This window comes from Tachyglossus aculeatus, chromosome 25 (genome assembly GCF_015852505.1).
Source record: "Tachyglossus aculeatus isolate mTacAcu1 chromosome 25, mTacAcu1.pri, whole genome shotgun sequence".
NCBI classification, from domain to species: domain Eukaryota; kingdom Metazoa; phylum Chordata; class Mammalia; order Monotremata; family Tachyglossidae; genus Tachyglossus; species Tachyglossus aculeatus.
The window spans coordinates 19,838,300-19,860,566 of NC_052090.1; the positions used below are offsets into that span (position 1 = coordinate 19,838,300).

General features: G+C 48.0%; 1 protein-coding gene across 1 annotated transcript in view; it reads left to right on the forward strand.

Moving 5' to 3' along the window:
- The window catches only part of CLVS1 (clavesin 1), a 133,644-nt gene that overhangs the window by 105,714 nt on the left and 5,663 nt on the right, over positions 1 to 22,267 (forward strand). Inside the window, exons 4-5 of the mRNA XM_038766486.1 lie at positions 420 to 594; positions 21,523 to 21,633. Of these exons, the coding sequence (XP_038622414.1) occupies positions 420 to 594; positions 21,523 to 21,633 (286 nt within the window). The remainder of the gene's footprint in view (positions 1 to 419; positions 595 to 21,522; positions 21,634 to 22,267) is intronic.

Genomic DNA, 22,267 nt, shown 5'->3' on the forward strand with positions numbered 1-22,267 from the left:
CTTTATGTTTCCAATTTGTACTTCCCAAGTGCTTAGTTCAGTGCTCTGCACACAGTAAGCACTCAATAAATACAATTGAATGAATGAAGTGGGGGAGTCGGGAATAGCACCCAAGTCCCCTGACTCCATTTCTGTGCTCTTTCCACTAGGGTGCTTCCTACTGTGCTCAGAGTATTGTTCCAAGCACCTGGGAGAGTACAATAGGGGTAGAAAATAGGTTCTCTGCCCACAAAGAGCTTTCAATCTCATGAATGATGGGAAATGGCAGGCTCTCATTTCCCTGCCCCTTTGATGTTTCCTCAGCACGGAGAGGGCAGATGAAATCCTGGGGTTGGCGGCGTGTACCCTAGGAGCCTCTGCTGCAGGCCCCGGTGGGACAAGTGATTGCTAACAGCCCGTTGTGTCTGTTCTGGCCACAGGAACTCCTTCACGGATATTCTCCGGGCCATCCTCCTGTCCCTGGAAGTTCTCATTGAGGACCCGGAGCTGCAGGTCAATGGGTTCATTTTAATCATCGACTGGAGCAATTTTTCCTTCAAGCAAGCCTCCAAGCTGACCCCGTCAATCCTGAAGCTGGCCATCGAAGGGTTGCAGGTACGTGTGTTGTGAGCATGCTCACGTGGAACACATGGGGTCTTGGTGAGATGGTCTAAATAAATACATTATGGATGTGGACATAAGTTTTGTGGGGCTGAGGGCGGGGGGAACAAAGGGTATAAATACAAGTGCAGGGCAACTCAGGAGGGAGAAGGTAGGAGGGGAAATGAGGACTTGGTCAGGGAAGGCCTCTTGGGGGAGAGGTGATTTTAATAAGGTTTTGAAGGTGGGGAGTGGTATGGCCTGTCGGATATGATTTGCCTTCTTCAATCCTTAAAACTTCATCAAAGGGAGCTTCGACCCAGCCTGAGGGGAGACTCAATAGCCCGCCTAGTAGTGATCTAACCTTATGGATTTGAAATCCTCAGCTTCCACCAGGGTTACAAATTTGAATCACAGCAGGGTTCCCCTGGCCTTAATCCTACTAGGCTTAATTCATTCATTCACTCATTCAGTTGTATTTGAGTGCTTATTCTGTGCAGAGCACTGCACTAAGCATTTGAGAGAGTGCAACAACAAACAGTAACATTTCCTGCCCACAACTAGTTTACAGTCTAGATGTGAGGAGGCAGACAGCAATACAAATAAGTAAAATGACAGGTATGTACATAAGTGCTGTGGGGCTTATGCTGTGTAGTAGGGAAGAGCAAAGGGAGCAAGTCAGGGCGAAGCAGAAGGGAATGGGAGATGAGAAAAAGTGGGGCTTAGTCTGGGAAGGCCTCTTGGGAGGAGATGTGCCTTCAATAAGGATTTGAAGAGGGAGAGAGTAATTGTCTGTTGGATTTGTGGAGGGAGGACATTCCAGGCAAGAGGTGTGACGTGGGCTAGGGGTCGGCGGGGAAACAGGGGAATTGGAGGAACAGGAAGAAGGTTAGCACCAGAGGAGGGAATTGTGCAAATCCCCATTTTACAGTTGAGGAAACTGAGGCACAGAGAAGTGAAGTGACTTGTCCAAGGTTACACAGCAGGCAAGTGGCAGAACAAGGATCAGAACTATACTCTTTCCACCAAGCCACGCTGCCTTCCTTGCTGCTTGTGTGAAAGCCCATGTGACACTCCTGGGAAACTAGGTCTTCTGAGGGGTTTTAATGCCGCCTAGAGGAGCAGCTTAATTGGAGGAGAGCAAATGCTAATTGCTTTTGGATAAATTACACAACACAGGAGAAAATGAGAATGGGAGTTTAAGAATAAAATAACTGCAACGGTGCTGTTGAGAGGAACCCCAGAAATACTAGGGGGTCCCCGATCATTCTGCCAAAGGGGTCTCCCACTAGTTCCCAGGTGTGCTGTCCTGTTTGAGAGGAAGCTTCACTTTGGATGTAAGCCGTCTGTTCTGCCCTCCTGGACTGCAACTGCTTGGATAACCTGCTGTCATCCATTCTCTAGCTCCTGGGCCATTCAGGGTTGCAGCCGGCTGCTCTCTTTTGGACCTCTGTCCCCTTCCCACCATGTTCAGTCATTCAGTCGTATTTATTTAATGCTCTCTGTGTGCAGACCACTCCACTAAGTGCTTGGGAGAGTACAATACAACAATAAACAGACACATTCCCTGCCCACAGCAATCAGGGTGCTGCAGGAACTTCTGGCCCCTACTTTGAGCAGAAGCTTTTCTGGACTTCATTCTTTCATTCGTATTTATTGAGAGCTTACTGTGTGCAAGGCACTGTACTATGTGCTTGGAAGAGTACAATACAACAATAAACAGAAGCAGTCCCTGCCCACAACGAGCATGGGAGACTGAGATCCGCTCTAAATGGCCTGGCCTGGTTAGAAAGCCCATGGAAGAGTTTACAAATGGGACCACTGAAAACGTGAGCTGGGCTCGTTGCCCTGATGGGAGGGCAATGATGTTTGAGGTCTGTGCTCTATGTTGAGGAGAGAGCAAGTGCTAAGCAGGAAGAAAGAGACCAGCATACCTCTGGGGAGGGTGGGTTTATCCCCCATTGATAAAATCCTGTGTTTTCAGTAATCCAGAGAAGCTTTGGTAAAGCCTGCATACCTCCTCTCTGCAGCTGTCTTCCCTGTGACAAATACCTTTCATCACATGCAAAGACTGAAACACTCAGCTGGACACTTGCCCGAAACACAGCCCTCTTGAGCAGAGAGTAATATATTCATTTAATTCCGTGTAATGGTGAGCAATAACAGTGTGCAGCAGCAGAGAAGATTCTGGAAAGCCAAATAATGAAACCCAGACTGAAATTTCATTAGTTAAGTAAAGAGATCCCCAAGGCCTTGCTCTCTGGGCTCATTAAAGATTTGGAAGAAATTGTGAGTCAGAGCTTCTGTTACAGTGTCCGAGGCTTTCGTTAAGATCTGTACGGAAGAGTGGGAGCTCTGCATGATGATGTTCAGGTTCAGTTTTGATGGGGGGAGTCCCAGGGCATGAAGGGCAGGCTTAGTCCTCTTTTGGTGAAGGTGGTAGAGGAAGGGAGAGGTTTATTGTGTGTCCCTGAGGTGACCCACGGTTGCCTCTTCAGAAGAAAATAAAGACTGCAGTCTCTTTTTCTCTAAGAATTATCATCAGGCCTAGGCTCACCGACTCCAGCTGAGATGATTTTCAGCAGCATGGCCTAGTGGCTAGAGCATAGGCCTGGGAGCCAGAAAAACCTGTGATCTAATCCCATCTCTGCCTCTTGTCTGCTTTGTGACCTTGGGCAAGTCACTGAACTTCTCAGTGCCTCAGTTACTTCATCTTTGAAATGGGGATTAAGACAATGAGCTCTCATTAAGACAATGAGCCCAGAGAGCCCAGACCATGTAGGACATGGCCTATGACCTTGATTACAGTCTGTTCAGCGTATCTACCCCAGCACTTAGTACAGTGTCTGGCACAAAATAAGCACTTAACAGATACCATAAATTTTTTTTTTTAAAAGATGTCACTAGGAGTCCTTGTCCCCGGTCCTTAGTTTGTCCTAATAATAAGTAACAGTGTTTTTTAAGTGCTCCCTGTGTGCCAGACACTGTACTAAGTGCTGGGAAAAAAATATACTAGTGGGACAAATAGACGTGGTCCCTGTCCTTCAAGGGGCTCACAGTTCTGAGGGCGGCCCAGTCTCCTGGGCTGACCATTGGTGCTGGCTCAGGAGAGGTGGGGTTGGGGGAGGACGTCCGAGGAAGAGAAGATTCTCTGTTCTCAGGACCAAGGGTCAATGACCCTAGTCCTTGCCCTGTGCCCTCTTGGTTGGAGTAAAGCTCAGTTGTGTGAAGAGAAGAAAGGTTCTTTTAGTGCCTGTGCTGGGGTCATTATGTTCCTTTTTGTGTCCCCTGCCTTAGGTGGGATTTGGGGGTCCCCAGTCCCTGGAACTTTTGCCTAGTACTTAGGATCTGTTCTATCTTGAGCAAACTCCAACGGGGAGATTTTTGACCCCCTCACCTAAAATCACTTTCTCACTGCGTCCCTGTGGGACAGGGACAGTGTCCCCCCACCCCGATTAGCTTATATCTACCCCAGCACTTAGTACAGTACCTGGCACATGCTAAGTGCTTAACAAATACCAAAATTATTATTCTGCCTCACCTCACTGGTGAGGTAGAATTTATTTAGTTTACTAATTTAATTTATATTAATGTCTCTCTCCCTTTCTAGACTATGTTTATTTTGGGCAGGGACTGTGTCTACCGACTCTATTATATTGTACTCTCCAAGTGCTTAGTACAGTGAACGCAGTAAAGTGCTCAATAATAAGATGGATTGATCGATTGCCTCTGATTAGAGGAGAAGCCAAGGAGGAAAGCTCTCTAAAGACTGATTTGGAACTTCCAGGCTCCCCAACACATTCCCTCCCCCCGGCCTGTCAGTTCCACATGTGGGTCAAACACCCCTCAGAAATTGCTGTCCAGAAACGGCCTTCACCTGTGAACATCGGCACTGGCCACCAGGCCTGTGGGCTCTCTAGCTCGATGGCTCCACAGAAATGATGCTTTGCACCTCTCTCTGTGCTTGCTGACTGATTCATAGCCTTCTTCCTGGGTCTCAATTCCATTGAAAATCCTGCTGTATCTATCTACTAGGCCACACTGTTTCTCACTGTACCTTTTCACCTGTAGGGAATCTGCGTCTGTTTTGTGTTTTTTTTCCCACCGAGGGGTTGGCAGTGGGAGTTCACTGAGAAGGACATCCCAGGTAATCCCCAAAATAGGATATTCTCCCAGGTGCTTACTACAGCACTCTGCACACAGTAATTGCTCAATAAATACCATTGATTGATTGATTAAAATGGTTAACTGGGTGCTTATTGACCTTCCATGTTGAGACTGGCCTGGTATGCTTCTCTTTCTGGGGATGGTTTCAGGGCTTCCACTCCAGGTCTCATTACCCATGCAAGACTCATATTGCAATGTGTATTCAGTGATAACGGCAGGATTAAAGACAGCCAATTTCCTTTCTCCCTGAAATACCGCCAACTAACTATTCCCATGCCATCTTTTCCCTCTGGCCTTCTGGAAGATGTCAATTGCCTCAATCTGGGCCATTTTCTCAGCTCCCACACCCGGGGCCCATCAACCTGCTGTAATGGATTATAAGTAGGTCTGTGTTTGTTGAACTCCTGCTTTGTGCATGGCACCAAATTTGGGTGTTTGGCAATTACAAAAACCATAAATTGAAGGCAATTCTTACCCACAAAAAGCTTACAGTGCAGGAGTTTACAGTCAAGGAGAGTGGACAATCAATCAGTCAATTCATGATATTTATCAAGTCCTTACTGTGTGCAGAGCACTGGGATTGGGCACGGATTCATTCATTCAATTGTATTTATTGAGTGCTTACTGTGTGCAGAGCACTGTACTAAGCGCTTGGGAAGTACAAGTTGGCAACATATAGAAATGGTCCCTACCCAACAGTGGGCTCAGGCATGTCAATGACAGGGTATTTGACATTTCCTCTTCTCCCATTCCCTTCTATGTCACCCTGACTTGCTCCCTTTATTCACCCAACCCCCTAGCTCCAAAGCACTTATGTACATATCTCTAATTTATTTAGGTATATTAATGTCTATCTCCCCCTCTAGACTGTCAGCTTAGTATTCATTCATTCATTCATTCATTCATTCAATCAATCACATTTATTGAGCACGTACTGTGGACAAAGCATTTTACCAAGCCCTTGGGAGAGTACAACTGACACGTTCACTGCCCACAGGGAGCTCACAGTCTAGTATAGTGATCTGCCTACAGTAAGCACTCAATAAATACGATTGATTGATTGAAAAGTATCTTCCTCATCTCCAGGATCTTATTTTTTTTAAGCCTAAGTGAGGACACGTAGAAGAGTAATGGTCAGGGTCAGTGGGGGACTGGAGGAAATTATTTACCACCGCTCTTCTCTCTGCTCCCATGCCCCATGCCCTGGATTTACCTGCACAGTGCCAAAAGGTGGGCTCTCAGCTCTTTGTGGGCAAGGATTGTCCTTACCAACTCTCTCGTGAGGAACTCTCTCAGATGCTTAGTACAGCTTTCTATATACAGTAAGCATTCAAATAAATAACACTGGTGGATTTGTTGCTGATGGGGAAATGGGCAGTCACTAAACAGGGCAGGAAGCTCAAGTTAGAAATTGGTGTCTTCTCCGAGTCTCAGTGTTGGAAGCGCTCAATAAATGCGATTGAATTGAATGAATGAATGAACAGCACCGGTTTGTGCTGTGCATTTTTTTGCAAGCCCTGGGAGGAAGGGTATAAATGAAGATGATGATGATGGTAGTGTTTGTTAAGCGCTTACTATGTGTCAAGCACTGTTCTAAGCACTAGGGTAGATACAAGTTAATCAGTGGACACAGTCTCTGTCCCACTTGGAGCTCACAGTCTTAATCCTCATTTTACAGATGAGGTAACTGAGGCCCAGAGAAGTTAAGTGACTTGCCCAAGGTCCCTCAGCAGGCAAGTGGCAGAGCCAGGATTAGAATCCAGGTCTTTCTAACTCCCAGGCCCATTCTTTATCCACTAAGCCATGTACATCTTGCTGCAGTTGTACTCTCGCCAATGCTTAGTACAGTACCTACACCCTCAGGAACTTGGGAAATGCCACTGATCAATTAATAATGTCTCTCCCACAAGCCCTTTGCTTTTTTTTATTGTTGTTGTTGTTGTTTTTTTGGTATTTAAGTGCTTACTTTGTGCCCCACACTCTTCTAAGGCTGGGGTACATAAAAGCCAATTAGTTTGGATAGTCCCTGTCCTACCTGGGGCTCATAGCCTAAGGAGGGGGAAGTAGGATTTAGTCCCCATTTTACAGATGAAGTAACTGAAGCACAGAGAAGTGAGGTGACTTGCCCCAGTCGCACAGCAGGTGAGTGGCAGTGTCGGGATTAGAACCCAGGTCCTCTGACTTCCAGGCCTGTGGTTGTTCCACTAAGCCTCATTTCCAGTAATAAAGGAAGGGGTGAGAACTGGAGAGCTTCCAGCAACTTACAGCCGCCTCTGAAATGGCCACGCTCAGCTCTCCTTTCCTCTAAACCTGGCATGGAGTCTCTTCCAACATATAAGCATAATTACCTGTTCACTAAGCACCCTCCTCCGACTTCTTATAAATGCCTGAGGGCCCGTGAAGGGGGTACTCAGAGCTGTTGAAACAGCCCTGGTGGAATGATCAGGAGTCTTGCAGTCTGTGAGAAGTGCCACAGTATAATTTGGTTGGCTTGGTGAAGGCGTTCTTAATGGAATCATTATGCTCCCTCTTGAGAAGTGAACAACTGTCCTGTGCGTGCCTCCCCACTCCCTCTCCCGCGGCGCATTAAGCTCCGGGCTCTGGGTCGACTAGATGCTGAGAGCTGGTTTTGCCCGGGCTTCCGGGAAGTGATTCACTGTGGCTCGCACGTCTGCACTCTGGAGGTGAAGAGCGCCGATTTAAAGGCCCGCTTCGCATTAAGAGGTTTGCTTGGAAGGCAGGATGGGGGAGCCAAGAGAGACAGTGAGAGTTTCCCATGAGAGCACTTGCCAGCCTTGACCTGACAGACCCGGTTATCAGACAGGGAGAGGGCTTGCCGGCCTCTGACCCGATGGACTTGGTTATCAGACAGGAAGAGAGCTCTCCGTCCTCTGACCCAACCTGATGGCCCCTGGTTATCACACTGGGAGAGGGCTCGCTGGCCTCCGACCCAATGGACCAGGTTATCAGGCAGGGACAGTGGTCACCGATCAATGACCTGATGGACCCGATTATCGGACACAGAGAGGGCTTGTTGGCTTCTCCTGCCAGGGGACGTGTTCTGAGGAGGTAGGAAGAAGGCAGGGTGGAGGGAGAGATTGGCTCCCTCCACTTAGACTGTGGGCCCCAGGTCGGGTGGGGACTGGGTCTAACCTGTTGATCTTGTATCCACCCCGGTGCTCAGTATGGGGCTTGGCACACAGAAGGGGCTTCACAAATCCCACACGCCATTATCATTATTATTATTTTCAGCAGGAAGCACTGTGTGCAGCTGGCGGTGGGGCCAAAGAGATGCCCCTCCTGGAGCACAGATGGGGGTTCTGTGGGCCACCCTTCTCAGGGAGCAGGAAGTTACTAGAAATAAAAAATGCGGGACCGTGTTCAGCCTAATTAACTTGTGCTTACCCCTACACTAGGCTTTGAACAATGTTTGACACATAGTAAGTGCTTAACAACTACCATTAGAAAAAACAAACAAGAACAACAAAAAACGGTCACCTCGGGGGCATTTTTGGTACAGAGATTAGACAGGAGGACATTTTACAGCCAAAGATGGGTCTTTGGAGAGCAACATTACTGAATCTAATCGGTCAATCAATAGCCTGCATTGAATACCAATTGTGCCCTGCAAATGTACCACTAAGTGTACATTTCACGTAGCAGTGTAATATTATTAAATCCAATCCCTCCTACTTAGACTGGGAACTCCAAATGAGACAAGGACTGTGCCCAGCCTGATTATCTTCTATCTACCCCAGTGCTTAGTGCAGTGCTTGACACATAGTAAGCACTTAAATGATGATGGTGATGATGATCACCGTGTACATTGCTGTGTACAGAAGTGCCCCAGGTGATTTTAACCACAGAAGTGATGCAGAAGTGCTGAGGTGGGAACTGAGAAGATGCAATCTGGGGAGAAGAAAGATTAATCTGGGTAGGCCTCTTGGAGGAGGTAGACTTTCAGAAGGGTTTTGAAAATGGGGGGAGCTGTGGTCTGATGGTTTTGAAACAGGAGGGAGTACCAGGCAAGAGGAAGGGCATGAGCAAGGAGTCAGAATGGCTTTTCGTTTAGAGTATATGAGCTGTTATCTGAATGCCAGAGAGGACTTTATGAATAGAGTCACTTACGAAGTGACTGAAGAACTGGTAGGGCGGTCTAATGGCGAGTGTTCTGGACTGGAAAGTGCTTCTGATCCTCATTCAGCTACTGGTCCCTGTGTGACCTTGGATAAAGTCAGTTCATTCTCTCTCTGACTCTGTCTAATTGTAAAATGGATAATAATACTTGCACTAAGCCAAGACTTGTGAAGAATTTTAATGTTCTGAAATGAGGTGTTAGCTGCATTCTGATATATTTATAATTTCAAGTACAGTAATGGAGTTGTCATATAAAATATTCATGTTGTATTACTGTATATTGCACTCCAAACAATATGAATCTTCTGAACACATATGCCCACGTGGTAGCTTTTGCTCTTTTGAAACATAACCTTCTCAAGGACAGAAACCAGCCCTCTCTGTGTTGGGTAGGGAGTCCAGCACACCAGTAGGATTAATGAGTGGGTTTGAGGTGTATTGTTACAGTGCTAAGGCAGCAAGTCCTCAACCTAAGATCAGTCAATCAGAAGTTTTTATTGAGTGCTTACTGTGGGCAGAGCAATGTATTAAACCCTTGGGGAGAGTTCAACGCAACAGAGTTGGTAGACACGCTCCCTGCCCACAGTTAGCTTATAGATTAGAGATGTTTCACATGGAGGCAAACGACACAGCAATTCTTAATAGACATGGTGTTTTACCTGTGCTCGTGTTGTTTTCAGTTTTACAACAGTGTCCTCCTTTATGGCACTAGCACTGGGGACTTGGGTGGTGGGTAAAGGGCATGGAAACCTAGGAAAATTGGAATTATGGTTTAAAAACCCTCAGTAGGGGGAGAAGTTTGAAGCAGGGCAGGAGGGACAGTGCAGGGAGAGGCTGGGGGAAGGTTTCTTGATCGCCAACTGGAAATCCAAAGGAGGATCGACCCATCCATTTTGCCTCTGGTGTCGGAAAGGTCGGCTACTCTCCTGGGAAACACCCCCAATTCAAATCTGTGTACCTTATGGTAGCTGTATTCTTTGTCTGTTGTTGATTGAGGGCCCAATTTGGGGTAATTTGGGTAAAAGTAGAGGGGTCGAACCTTGGTTCAGGAAGTAATCCCATTATTCCCGTGTTGATTTAAGATGCAATTTTCAGGAGCCAATTGGAGAAATGTCTAAAGCCGGCTCCTGTAGAATGATTGCTAAAGTGATGTGTTTGGACTTATACAAAACACAAGTACCATTTAAAAAAATGGTAGAGGTGATCCCTGCTCTTGAGGAGCTTACAGTCTGTGGGGGGAGACAGACTTAAAATAAATTACAGACTGGGGACATGAACTGATGAAAACATGGCATTGCTCCTCCTCACCCCTGACCTCCACTTGAGCTCTGAAATGGAAGCTAGAAGCTTCCCGTACCCTGGGTTTGTGGGGCTAGGTGGATGCCTACTCTCCCTGTTCTGATCTCCTTACCACAGGAACCACAGCATTTGTTTCCTGCAAGCTATCTTAGAATCATTTGCAATTTTTCCATCAGTTACTTGTCAGAGATTTGTAGGGGGGGGATGCCCGGCTTGGTGACTGAGCCCCCGCTGACCCCACATGATATCCTTTGAAATGCAGCCGACCCCTGATGGGTCTGTAACACAGAAGGCTGCTAAGGTGGCCAGCCTCCTGCCTCAGTCCGGATCCCTTTATTCCTCAATCCCGATCTCTCAGTGCTTGTGGCAGTTAAAATGGCAGGGATCTCTTCTCAAGCAGAGGCTGCAGAGGGACCAAGGGACCTGTTAGAAAACAGTGTCAGATGGCGCACTGGGCTCACACCTCAGCGTAGCAGGGGCTGCTGTGCTCACATGGTGGAATGGGAGTGTTGGTGGCTCACCCGTCTTTTCACCCACACACGTGCATTAGTACAATCTCGCCAGCAGCACCTTTATCTTCAAATGAAACCACAGCCTTGTGTGGACATGCATACATATTAACAGCACACGGAGGGATGGGTTGGATCCATCCCAGCTCACTGCCAACACGTCCAGGGAAACCACACCTCCTAGCTAAGTTCTTGGAAATCAAAAGGAGCAGACTCTACTTGACCAGCAAAGAAAGTGCCTGCGATACATGGGGATTCCGCCAGAGATGCAATCTTCCTTGAATTCTCTGTGTCAGAAAGCCCGAGGCGGATAAAAAAGCCTCCTCCTCTTTACCTTCCTGTTCTCCCATCTACCCATCAAAGCAGCTCCATCCCGGCTTTGAGGATCGTAAACTCGTTTGCGGTTACGGCTCTTGACCGGGTTCCCAGTCCAGAGTCCACCGCTTCCTGTTCCATCTTGCCCGCGGCCCTTAAATGATCTCCGCGTTCAGTCTTGTCTTCATCAGACACCCAGGAGGACCTCTGGCATCACTGAAAAGAATAATTGGATTTTGCTGTAGCTCTTCCCAGGCCAACCTGCCACCCCTTTGGAGCAGGAGCTTCCTGCCTTCCCTGCTGCCCACTGGCCGGATGACGCTTCCCAGTCTGCCGGAGAGCCTGCGGGATTGGGGAGGAGGAGAGTCCTGGGAGGCAGCCACGTCGGTGCCATTCATTCCGCACGCGACGTCAGAATTATGTAAATGAGCTTTGCGGCAAAGCATCAAATATTAATAAGCTGCCAGCCGGGAGAGAGGAGCGGTTGGAAATTTACTGGAGTTTGCTTTGCTAAATGCAGACGGAAACATGCCGTTTCCCAGATTTTACTGCCTGCCTGTCACTTCCTGCGTTGGGTTAGTTCCCAGTCCCCATTTGTCTCCGAGATGGATCTATTTTGGCGTGTTTTCCTCCCTCAACGAGATTTTCTGATGTGTTTTCATTAGGGGTGAGAATTCCTACAATCATGCTGGTGCACAGTGGGGCCTGGAAAGGTGAAATGGTTGAGCAAAGGCAAGGGAACTCTGCAGTGGAGTGGTGCCAGGCTTGAGTAGCCTTCCCCACAGCTGTTTGAAATTGCCCCAAAGTCCTGACCCTACCCTACACCCGTGTGGACAGCACAAGCTGCTCAGTTGGATGTGTGGATTGCGGGTTGAGGCTTCTCCCTTGCCTCTCTCCCCTTCTGGTGCTCTTGCCCAATGCCTAGAGCCCAATGTGACCTCCTGCTAGCCCAGACGACCGCTCAGTTCTTGATTGAAAACCCGCAAACCCCCTCATTGGAAGCAATCGATGGTATTTATTGAGTGCTTACTGGGTGCAGAGCACTGTACTAAATGCTTGGGAGAGTACAGTATAACAGAGTGGTTAGACACGTTCCCTGCCCACAGTGAGCTTACAGTCTAGATGGGGAGACATGTATTAATATAAACTATGGATGTTTATATTAATATAAATTATAATACAAGTTTAATGCAGTATATATTTATATTGGGAAAGCGATCGTCTGTAGGCTGTAAAGAGGGAGGACATTCCAGGCCAGAGGCAGGCTGGGGGTGAGGCATCAGTGGCGAGATAGAGCTGGAGGTGCAAGCGAGCAGTTGGCCTTAGAGGAGCCAAGTGTGAGAGCTGAGTTGTAGTAGGGAATCAGGGAGGTGAGGTAAGAGAGGGCAAGATGATTGAGTGCTTTAAAGCGTATGGTAAGGAGTTTCTCTTTGATGGAAAAGTGGAAGGGCAATGACTGGAAGTTCTTGAGGAGTGGGGAAACGCAGTCCGAACAGTTTTGTAGGAAAATGATCCGGCAGCAGAGTGAAGTATAGTCTGGGGTCAGGAGAGGCAGGAGGCAGGGAAGTTGGCCCCTGGCCTAATTGGGATTAGAACCCAGATGTCCTGCTCCCAGTTCCGTGCAATTTCCATGAGACCACACAGTCTTTGGGCCCGAATACTGCAGGGGAGTGCAAAAGTCCTGGGCTTGGGTAGACATGCCTCAAGACAAATAGCGCTGCTCTGGGTGGGTTGCACCTGCGGGTGCCCCCTCTTCCCCTCCTCCTCTGTCTCTCTCTCTCTCTCAGTTGTAGGCAAATGGAGAAGCAGGTTAAAAGGCCCCACCAGCAATTACTGGATCAGAGAGATAAGCAGCCTCTCCATGGAAGGGTGACTAGGAGGCAGACAGAGCCCGAACTTTATAACCCCTTTCATTAGACCACACAGGTGATGGCAGGACCCAGTGAGGAGTGGTGATTTAGGAAAACCCCATGGCAAAGGGAAAGCAGAGCTGGCCCAGCCTGCAAGAAGCCTCCACTGGCTTGCTCGGTCATTTTAAGAGCAGAACAAAGAGGACTTATCCTTCTGATTTCCAGCTGGTCTGTTCCCTTTGCAGTACGGGTAGAGCACTGGGCCCTTTGTGGCTAGAATTCTTGTGTCAAGTGCTCTGGGCTCCGCCTGCCTCGGCTCCTGCCACCCAGCTCTGTGGTTCGGAAGCAGCCCCCCCCCCGGGCCCTGGGAGGAGACCATGGGGACCCTGGAGACAGGCGGCAGATCGGGGCAGAATAATAATAACAACTGTGATATTTGTGAAGTGCTTGCTGTGTGTTATGCACTGTTCTTAGCACTGGGGAAGACACAAGTTAATCAGGTCGTATGCACAGTCTCTGTCCCACACAGGGCTCACAGTCTTCCCTCAGAAACAGGCTGTAGGTTTAGATGAATACCAGCAAAACATTCCATACGATGTCATTATTTTTCGCCATGAGCCCAGTGCAGTGTGTGATGTCCCATGTCCTGCTTACAGTGCTCTGCACGTAAGTGCTCAATAAGAACAGTGCTTTGCACATAGTAAGCGCTTAATAAATGCCATAATAAAATAAATACCACTGTTTGATCGATCCTGGGGGCCTTCAGGGACCACCCTGATGAGCAATGTGGGCCTAGTAGAATTCCCCCAGAAGGGACACAGGTTCTGTCTGCCCTTAGCACACACGGAAAGCAAAGTCATTCCCGGGGGTGCCAACGACTGGAAGTTAATGTTCCTCCTCAAGCAGCAGGGAGGTGCTGCCATCTTGTAGAAACAAGAAACTGAGTCATTGACAGAGACCTGATGGGGGTGTGAAAGGTGTTGCTGGTTTTAAGGGAAGCTCTGATGCAGGCATTCAGACTGGTGCTGGCTTTGTGCTCAGAGCCCGATGTAAATTGGGCCAGGCTGGAAAGGTCCCGAGGTGGCTCCGAAGCCTCTCTCTGCTCACATCTAGGCAGCGCTTGATCCCCAGGACTGGACCGCGAGCCAGTCGCTGCCCCAGGTTTGAACCATGGGACCCCTCGTCCAGGTTGGCGTAAGACAGGTGACCCCATTTGCCTTTGTGTTTCTGCTGGATTTGGACGGTCCTGCCATTGGGAAAAGTGTAGGTTTCAGCAATATCACAGGGGAACGACACAATGCAGTCAATCAGTGGTATTTATTGAGCACTTACTGTGTGCAAAGCACTGTACTAAGCTCTTGGGAGAGTACAGTACAACAGAGATGGTAGGCACGTTCCCTGCCCACAATGAGTTTACAGTCTAGTGGGGGAGATAAAGGGGTGAATTAAGGGTGCAACTCCAAGTGTAAGGGCGATGCAGAAGGGAGTGGGAGAAGAGGAAATGAGGGCCTAGACGGGGAAAGTCTCTTGCAAGCAATTAATTGAAATATAAGGGAAGTAATTAGAAAAGTGGGTATAGATCAATTGGCACAGGAAACTTCCAATAAGTCGATATTGCTCCTATCTAAGATAGCACATAATTTCAAGCAACTGTTCCTCCCCTTCCAGCTAGTTGCTCTATGGTTCTTTAATTACAAAATCAGATAATCCACCCAATTTGAAGTTTGATTTTTCTGGTTTGTTGCGCTTTGATTTAACAAGGATCTACTTTGTGATACAACAGTTCTGGGTACAGGCGAGTTATTGTTGCTCTATACTGAGTGTGGCTATGTTCTTTCATTTGCTTAGGATTATTGTATCCCGCTCAGGGTAAAGCATTGATAGCTTTCTTCAGTGATGTTGTGACTGGGTAGGGATCTGCAGTTTATAAAGGAGATTTTCCTCTTTCCGCCATCGAGCATCCTGTACGTGGGACAGGGACTGTGTCCGGCCTGATTATCAGGTGTTTACCCCAGCACTTAGTACAGTGCTTGGCACACAGTAAGCACTGAATAAATGTCACATTTCTTATTATTCTACTAAAGGGTGCATCCGTCGAGCTGTCCCCATATTCCACCTTTCCATTCTGAGCCTGACCACCCAGCTGGTCCACAGTAGCAATTGTGGTATTTGTTAAGCGCTTACTATGTGCCAAGCAGTGTTCTAAGCGCTGGGGTAAATACAAGGTAATCAGATTGTCCCACGTGGGGCTCACAGCCTCAATCCCCGTTTTACGGATTGAGGTAACTGAGGCACAGAGAAGTTAAGTGACTTTCCCAAGGTCACTCAGCAGACAAATGGCGAAACCAGGATTAGAACCCACAACCTCTGACTCCTCTTCAGTGTCTCTGTCTGAGCGACACCGGGAATGAGAGGCTCGCCACATAGAAGATGGCAAGTCTATCTTAGAATGGCGCAGGACCCAACAAGATAATATTCCCAAAGGCTTGTCACAGTCACGGCCCATTTCATTCATTCATTCATCAATTCAATCGTCTTTATTGAGTGCTTACTGTGTGCAGAGCACTGTACTAAGCGCTTGGGAAGTACAAGTTGGCAGCATATGGAGACGCTCCCAACCCAACAGTGGGCTCACAGTCTAGAAGGGGGAGACAGACAACAAAACAAGACATATTAACAAAATAAAATAAATAGAATAAATATGTATAAGTAAAATAAATAAATAAATTTGCCCACACCACTCTCTCATGGAGTCCAGTCAAGCCCAGCCCAGCTTAGGAGGAGCTGAGGTTAGAAAGCAGCCTGCTAGCCCTGCAACCGGGATCCCAATGCTGGGATTGATTGATTGGATGGATGGTGGGTAGCCTGCCCTTTTAGCCTAGAAGACAGAAAGGGCAGGTTCAAGGATCATGAAAGCAGACTCCCTGGGGTTGGGGAAGGGGACAGATAAAAATGTAAACGACATAAAATCAGGAAGAAAGGAAGGGCTGCAGCAAAAAATCATAAATAAACGGCTTGAGAGCAGGGGTTCTGTGTCTGTTTCTGCCTTACTCTCCTAAGAGTTTAGTACGGTGCCTGACACTGATTACACGCTCAAGAAAATGCCATTGGCTCATTGATATCAACGTTCCTTGAAGTATGACAAATGCGTATGCAGATTTTTTCTTTGGCCTCTACTGATACATTTTCTCCCACCCTGGGCCTGGAGAAGGTGAGGGGAGGAAAGGATTAGACACTAGCTATCAGTTAATCCTAAAGTCTTCATGCCCCTCGTGGCTGGAGAAGAAGGGAAATGGTCAAATAGCATGTGAATGAGGGATTCCTCGTTGTACTTTCCAGAAAAAGCACATTTGGAAGTTCTGGATTTAAAGACATTTACCTGAAGAGATCAGATGATTTCTCAGGCCACTGAGTTGAAGTGGGAGTTTAATGGGTGCAGTCAGCTTAGCATAAATGTCCTGTTTTGAGCTAATACAATTAGTGCGTGGTCCCTCTGAGAGTGTGTGCTCTAATGAGACATGAAAGATGTTTATTTTCAAACATATTGTAGTGGTGGTGGTGCCGTGTCTTTTGGAAAATGCTGTCGGGTACCATAGGTCAGTCTCCCTATCCCTTTCGGTTGACAAGAAAGTGTTTCCTTGGAATTTGTTGGGGCATTCCCAGCCAGGGCCCGGCCTGGGCCTAGCTGTGGAGCCCTAGGGTGTCAGCGTACACTGTGTGGGTGGACGATGTGGGGGAAGCGCGCCAGGAGTCAAATTGTGGCTTTGTCCAAGCAGGCCCGTGGGCCAACATACAACATCAGTCAATTAATGATATATTTTGAGGGTTCAGTAATAATAATTATGGTACTTCTTAAGCACTTACTATGTGCCAGGCACTGATTTAAATGCTGGGGTAGATTCAAGTTAACCAGGTTGGACATAGCCCCTGTCCCACATGGGGCTCACACCCTTAATCCCCATTTTACCGATGAGGTGACAGGCCCAGAGATGCCAAGTGAGTTGCCCAAGGTCACACAGCAGACATATGGCAGAACCAGGATTAGAACCCAAGTCCTTCTGAATCTCAGGCCCTTGCTCTATCCACGAAGCTACACTGCTTCCAGCTTTGCTGCTTTGGTTTACTGTGTGCAAACCACTGGACTAAACGCTTGGGAGGGTATAGTACAACAGATGTGGTAGACACGTTCCCTTCCTAAAAGGAACTTAAAGGACACCACCCCATTGTTGCTGGAGGGACAGGAAGTGATTGAAGCTCGGGTGGTCTGTCAGAGCCGTAATGGCTGGCGGACACACACCCCCCCCGCCCTTCCCCAACCTTCACCTGGGGGACACATCTCATGAGTGTGAATCCCTTGGCCATGGAGAGACCTGGGGAGGAGCAGCACCTGAAGAGGTCCTTGGTCTTCTGGTTGCAACCAAATCTAGACTGTAAACTCTTTGAGGGCAGGTATCCTGTCTAGCAACTCTATTCAACCAATCAATGGTATCTGTTGAGCAGTTATTGCAAGTAGAGCATTGTACTAAACTCTTGGGGAAGTACAATACAATTATGTAGGAAGATATGGTACTTGCTCACAGGGAGTTTACAGACTATGGGGGAGACAAAAATTCCATCTATTGTATTGTGCTCTCCCAAGCACTTAGTACAGTGCTGTGCACAGTAAACACTCAGTAAATACCAGGGATTGATGGGTCTACAGCAGAAGCAGGTAAAGCCCACTCTCTAGGATAATAATAATAATAATAATGGTATTTATTAAGTGCTTACTATGTGCAAAGCACTGTTCCAGGATCCAGGAGTGGGGTGTGAGCAGTCCCTTGCCCTCCTGCTGCCATCTTTGGTCATTCATTCGATCGTATTTATTGAGTGTTTACTGTATGCAGAACACTGTACTGAGCACTTGACACTTGTACTGAGCAAGAAGGAGAGACAGTCCCTGCCCACAACAGGCTCACGGGGTGGGGGAGAGACAGACATAAATACAAGTAAACAGGCATTAATCTAAATAAATAGAATTGTAGATATATGTGTATACACACACACACATACATATATATTAATTCAATTGTATTTATTGAGCACTTACTGTGTGCAGAGCACTGTACTAAGCGCTTGGGAAGTACAAGTTGGTAAAATAGAGAGACGGTCCCTACCCAATAGCGGGCTCACAGTCTAGAAGGGGGAGACAGACAACAAAACAACAGATATTAACAAAATAAAATAAATAGAATAGTAAATATGTACAAGTAAAATAGAGTAATAAATCTGTACAAACATATATATATATTTATATATCAATCAATCAATCGTATTTATTGAGCGCTTACTATGTGCAGAGCACTGTACTAAGCGCTTGGGAAGCACAAATTGGCAACATATAGAGCTGGGCTCTGCCTCCAGCTTCCAGCCATCTGGACCATCCCTGGCCCCCTTCTCCCCGAGCCATTGCAAGATGGTTCGATGCAAAAGCGCCTAGTACAGAGCTAAGCACTTAATACAGTGCTCTGCACACAGTAAGCACTCAATAAATAGGATTGAATGAACGAAAGAGAAGTTTAAGAAAAGAATAGAGACAATGAACTTATGAAGGAGGAATGGACAGGAACTGGCAGCCAGCAGAAGTTCCACAGTTCCCAGCTTTTCCTAGACTCCCTCGGGCGACATGGGACAATGACCCCTTCTGCATCACCAACTCGCTCCTTTTGCTCTTTCTCCCTTTCCCCACCTGACAGCACCTATGGATATATGTGTATACGCATATATCTACAATTCTATTTATTTAGATTGATGCCTGTTTACTTGTATTTATGTCTGTCTCTCCCCCACCCTGTGAGCCTGTTGTGGGCAGGAAATGAGAATTTTCAGCACGGCTCAGAATGGGAAATTACAGTAGTTTTAAAATGGTTAAATGAAAAGTGTGTTAAGCATCTGATTTTAGCATTTGCACTCACTTTGGGGTTTGAAGTTCTTTTCTCCTAATTAAGTTATTCATTAATTATATTAGCAATGATAATGATGGTATTTGTCAAGGGTTTACTACGTGCAGAGTCTTGCGCCAAGCACTCGCAGTGGTACAAGATCATCAGATCAGATAGTCTCCATCCCTGTCCCTAGGGGCAGGACAGCAGGTATCCCCATTTTACAGATGAGGAAACTGAGACACAGAGAGGTTAAGGGGCTTGTCCACCTTCCAGTTAGGTTGTAAGTGCCTTGAGCTTCCTAATAATTATGGTATTTATTTTGTGCCAAGCACTGTATTAAGTTCCTGGCGTAGGTACGAGATATAATAATAATGGTATTTGTTAACTGCTTACTATGTGCCAAGCACTGTTCTAAGTACTCAGGAAGATACAAAGTAATCAGGTTGTCCCACATGGGGCTCACAGTCTTAATCCCCATTTTATAGATGAGGTAACTGAGACACAGAGAAGTGAAGTGGCTTGCCCAAGGTTTCACAGCAGACAAGTGGTGGAGCTGGGATTAGAACCCACATCCTCCGACTCCCAAGCCCATGCTCTTGCCACAAAGCCAGGCTGCTTCTCTAATAAAGTTAGACCCAATCTGTGCCCACATGGGACTCACAGACTAACAGGGAGAGGAAATGAATCCCCATTTTACAGATGAGGAAACTGAGGCAAGGAGAAGTCGAGTAGCGTGGCTCAATGGAAAAGAGCCCGGGCTTTGGAGTCAGAGGTCGTGGGTTCAAATCCCGGCTCCACCACTTGTCAGCTGTGTGACTTTGGGCAAGTCACTTAGCTTCTCTGGGCCTCAGTTACCTCATCTGTAAAAATGGGGATTAGGACTGTGAGCCCCACGTGGGACAACCTGATCACCTTGTAACCTCCCCAGGGCTTAGAACAGTGCTTTGCACATAGTAAGCGCTTAATAAATGTCATTATTATCATTATTATTATTATTATCTCACAGCAGGCATGTGACATCCAGGATTAGAACCCAAATCCTCTCTAAGTCCCAGGCCTGAGCTCTTTTCACTAGGCCATGGTGCCTCCCTAATGTCTTATAACCTGGTTCCTGAAGGGCCCTCAGAAAGTAGCATGCGGGTGGCAGGTGCCTGCCCTGCTCTTAACCCCACTATGTCTCGTGAGCTGCGGTGTTGGGGCCTCCATCCTGGTGCTGGTTCACTCTGTCTGGAGAACTCCAGGGGACCGCAATCGGACCTAGGGCTGACTAGGGGCTTGGGGCTGGCCGGCCCAGCCGGAGAAGCTGCCCTGTTTTCCCCGGGGCTTATCCCCAACTTTGTGATGGTTCCCCCTTTTAGACTGTGAGCCCACTGTTGGGTAGGGACTGTCTCTATATGTTGCCAATTTGTACTTCCCAAGCGCTTAGTACAGTGCTCTGCACATAGTAAGCGCTCAGTAAATACGATTGATGATGATGATGATGTTGGAGCTGTGAGCCTATTCAAAGAGCAGTGGGATGCAGGAGAGGGAGAAGCCAGCCTCCTGGAGTACAGAGACAGGGAGCAGCAGTGGGAGACCCAGGACAGAGATGTGACAAAGGGAGGAGACACAGCAGGGAGGGGCCAGAAAAGCCACTGGGAACGGTGGAGGATGGAGTGGGGAACTGACACACCTGCAGCAATTATGGGGTGGCTGGAACTGGCCAGTATCCCAGTAAACTCAACGCCCCCAGCCCAGACCGTTTTTACAGATGCCTCCAAGGCTCTGGGGATGTGGACGGGCCAGCCATCCTGCCGGGGAGGGAAGCAGCGTGGCTCAGTAGGAAAGAGCCCGGGCTTTGGAGTCAGAGGTCATGGGTTCAAATCCCGGCTCCGCCACTTGTCAGCTGTGTGACTTTGGGCAAGTCACTTCACTTCTCTGGGCCTCGGTTACCTCATCTGTAAAATGGGGATTGAGACTGTGAGCCCCATGAGGGACAACCTGATAATCTTGTAACCTCCCCAGCGCTTAGAACAGTGCTTTGCACATAGTAAGTGCTTAATAAATGCCATTATTATTATTATTAAGCTGCTGCCATCACCTGTCTAGGTGTTTGGTGTCCACAAACTGAATGCCGATCCGCCCCTTCCCACCCTGGCAGCAGACCCTCGGCTTGGGTGGTTTCCATGGTGCTGTCACATGTCCCTGTCACTGCACCTTCCCTCATCAGCATTTCCAACCTCCCCCTCCCCATGGCCCCCCCTCCCCCACAGCAACGTTCTCCAACACTGTGCTTCCTCAGCTGGAAAGTCCACCCATTGTCATGATAATGTGGGGCCGGGGCTGGAGGAGGTGGGGGTGAAGGGAGATGTTATGTGTGGGAACCAAGAGCTTGGATACATAAGACAAAGAAAAATTAGACTCAGACCCTCCTCGTCCAGGGGAGGGAGAGACTAAGGGCCAAGGCAATAGAGGCAGCCCGCAGCTCTATTCATCCTTCTCTTTCAATCTGAGGAATCCCCCAAAGCAGGCTTGGGGAGGGAGGGCCGCGGGAGGTTGGCGGTAAGAGGGGGAAGGAGGGAGGGAGGTCTAGCCTAATGGGGGTGGGGTGGGGGAGAGATAAGTGCCATTAGGGCCTAAACCACTGATTAAAAAGCAGGCGGGTTTGTTGGGCTGTGGTCCCGCTGGCTAACTGCCTGTCCGCCTGTCTGCCCAACCCGGCGTGTCTGTTTATTGGTCTCTATTTCTCCCTTTTCCCCACAGGACAGCTTTCCCGCTCGCTTTGGAGGCGTCCATTTTGTCAACCAGCCCTGGTACATCCATGCCCTGTACACACTAATCAAGCCTTTCCTCAAAGACAAGACACGGAAAAGGGTAAAGAAAAATGAACTTTATATGAAGCTAATAATCTCAATAGTGGGTCCTGCCTCTGTGTCTCTCATCATCATTCTTTCCCCGCTACCCTTCCCTCTCTCTTTTACAACACACACACACACACACACACACACACACACACACACACTTTTTTCTGTTATCCCTCTTAGAGACTGCTGGAGTCTCAGCTGGATTTTGTAAAAGTCCTGGATGTAATCAATAATTCAGCAGGACTAGGTTGTTTTCTGAGAAACAGTCACAAACTCGAGAAACTGGGATGGTTTGCAAATAAGCTGATGCCTATTTTTGCATAAATGTTTGCAGGAGTGAGAGCTAGTGGTTCGAACCTCTGTTCATGGGCCATTCAAAGAGCGGGGGTTCGCTCCCAGCCGGGCTTCTTGTTGGTGTTCTGACCACAGCCCCGCCAAGACAGAGACGGGGGCATACGGGGAGAGGCTTTTTCCTGAGGGCGGCTCCCTCCCGATCCCTGGGAAGGACGAGCTGATGGGGCTCTGGGGAGGTGCAGAGGAAATGGCTGGGAACAGAGAATACAGGGCCCCCAGCACAAGAGTAGCACAGCCCCCAACCCAGCAGCCAGCCTGGAATGGAGAGGCAGCTGTTGGTGGCTGGCCAG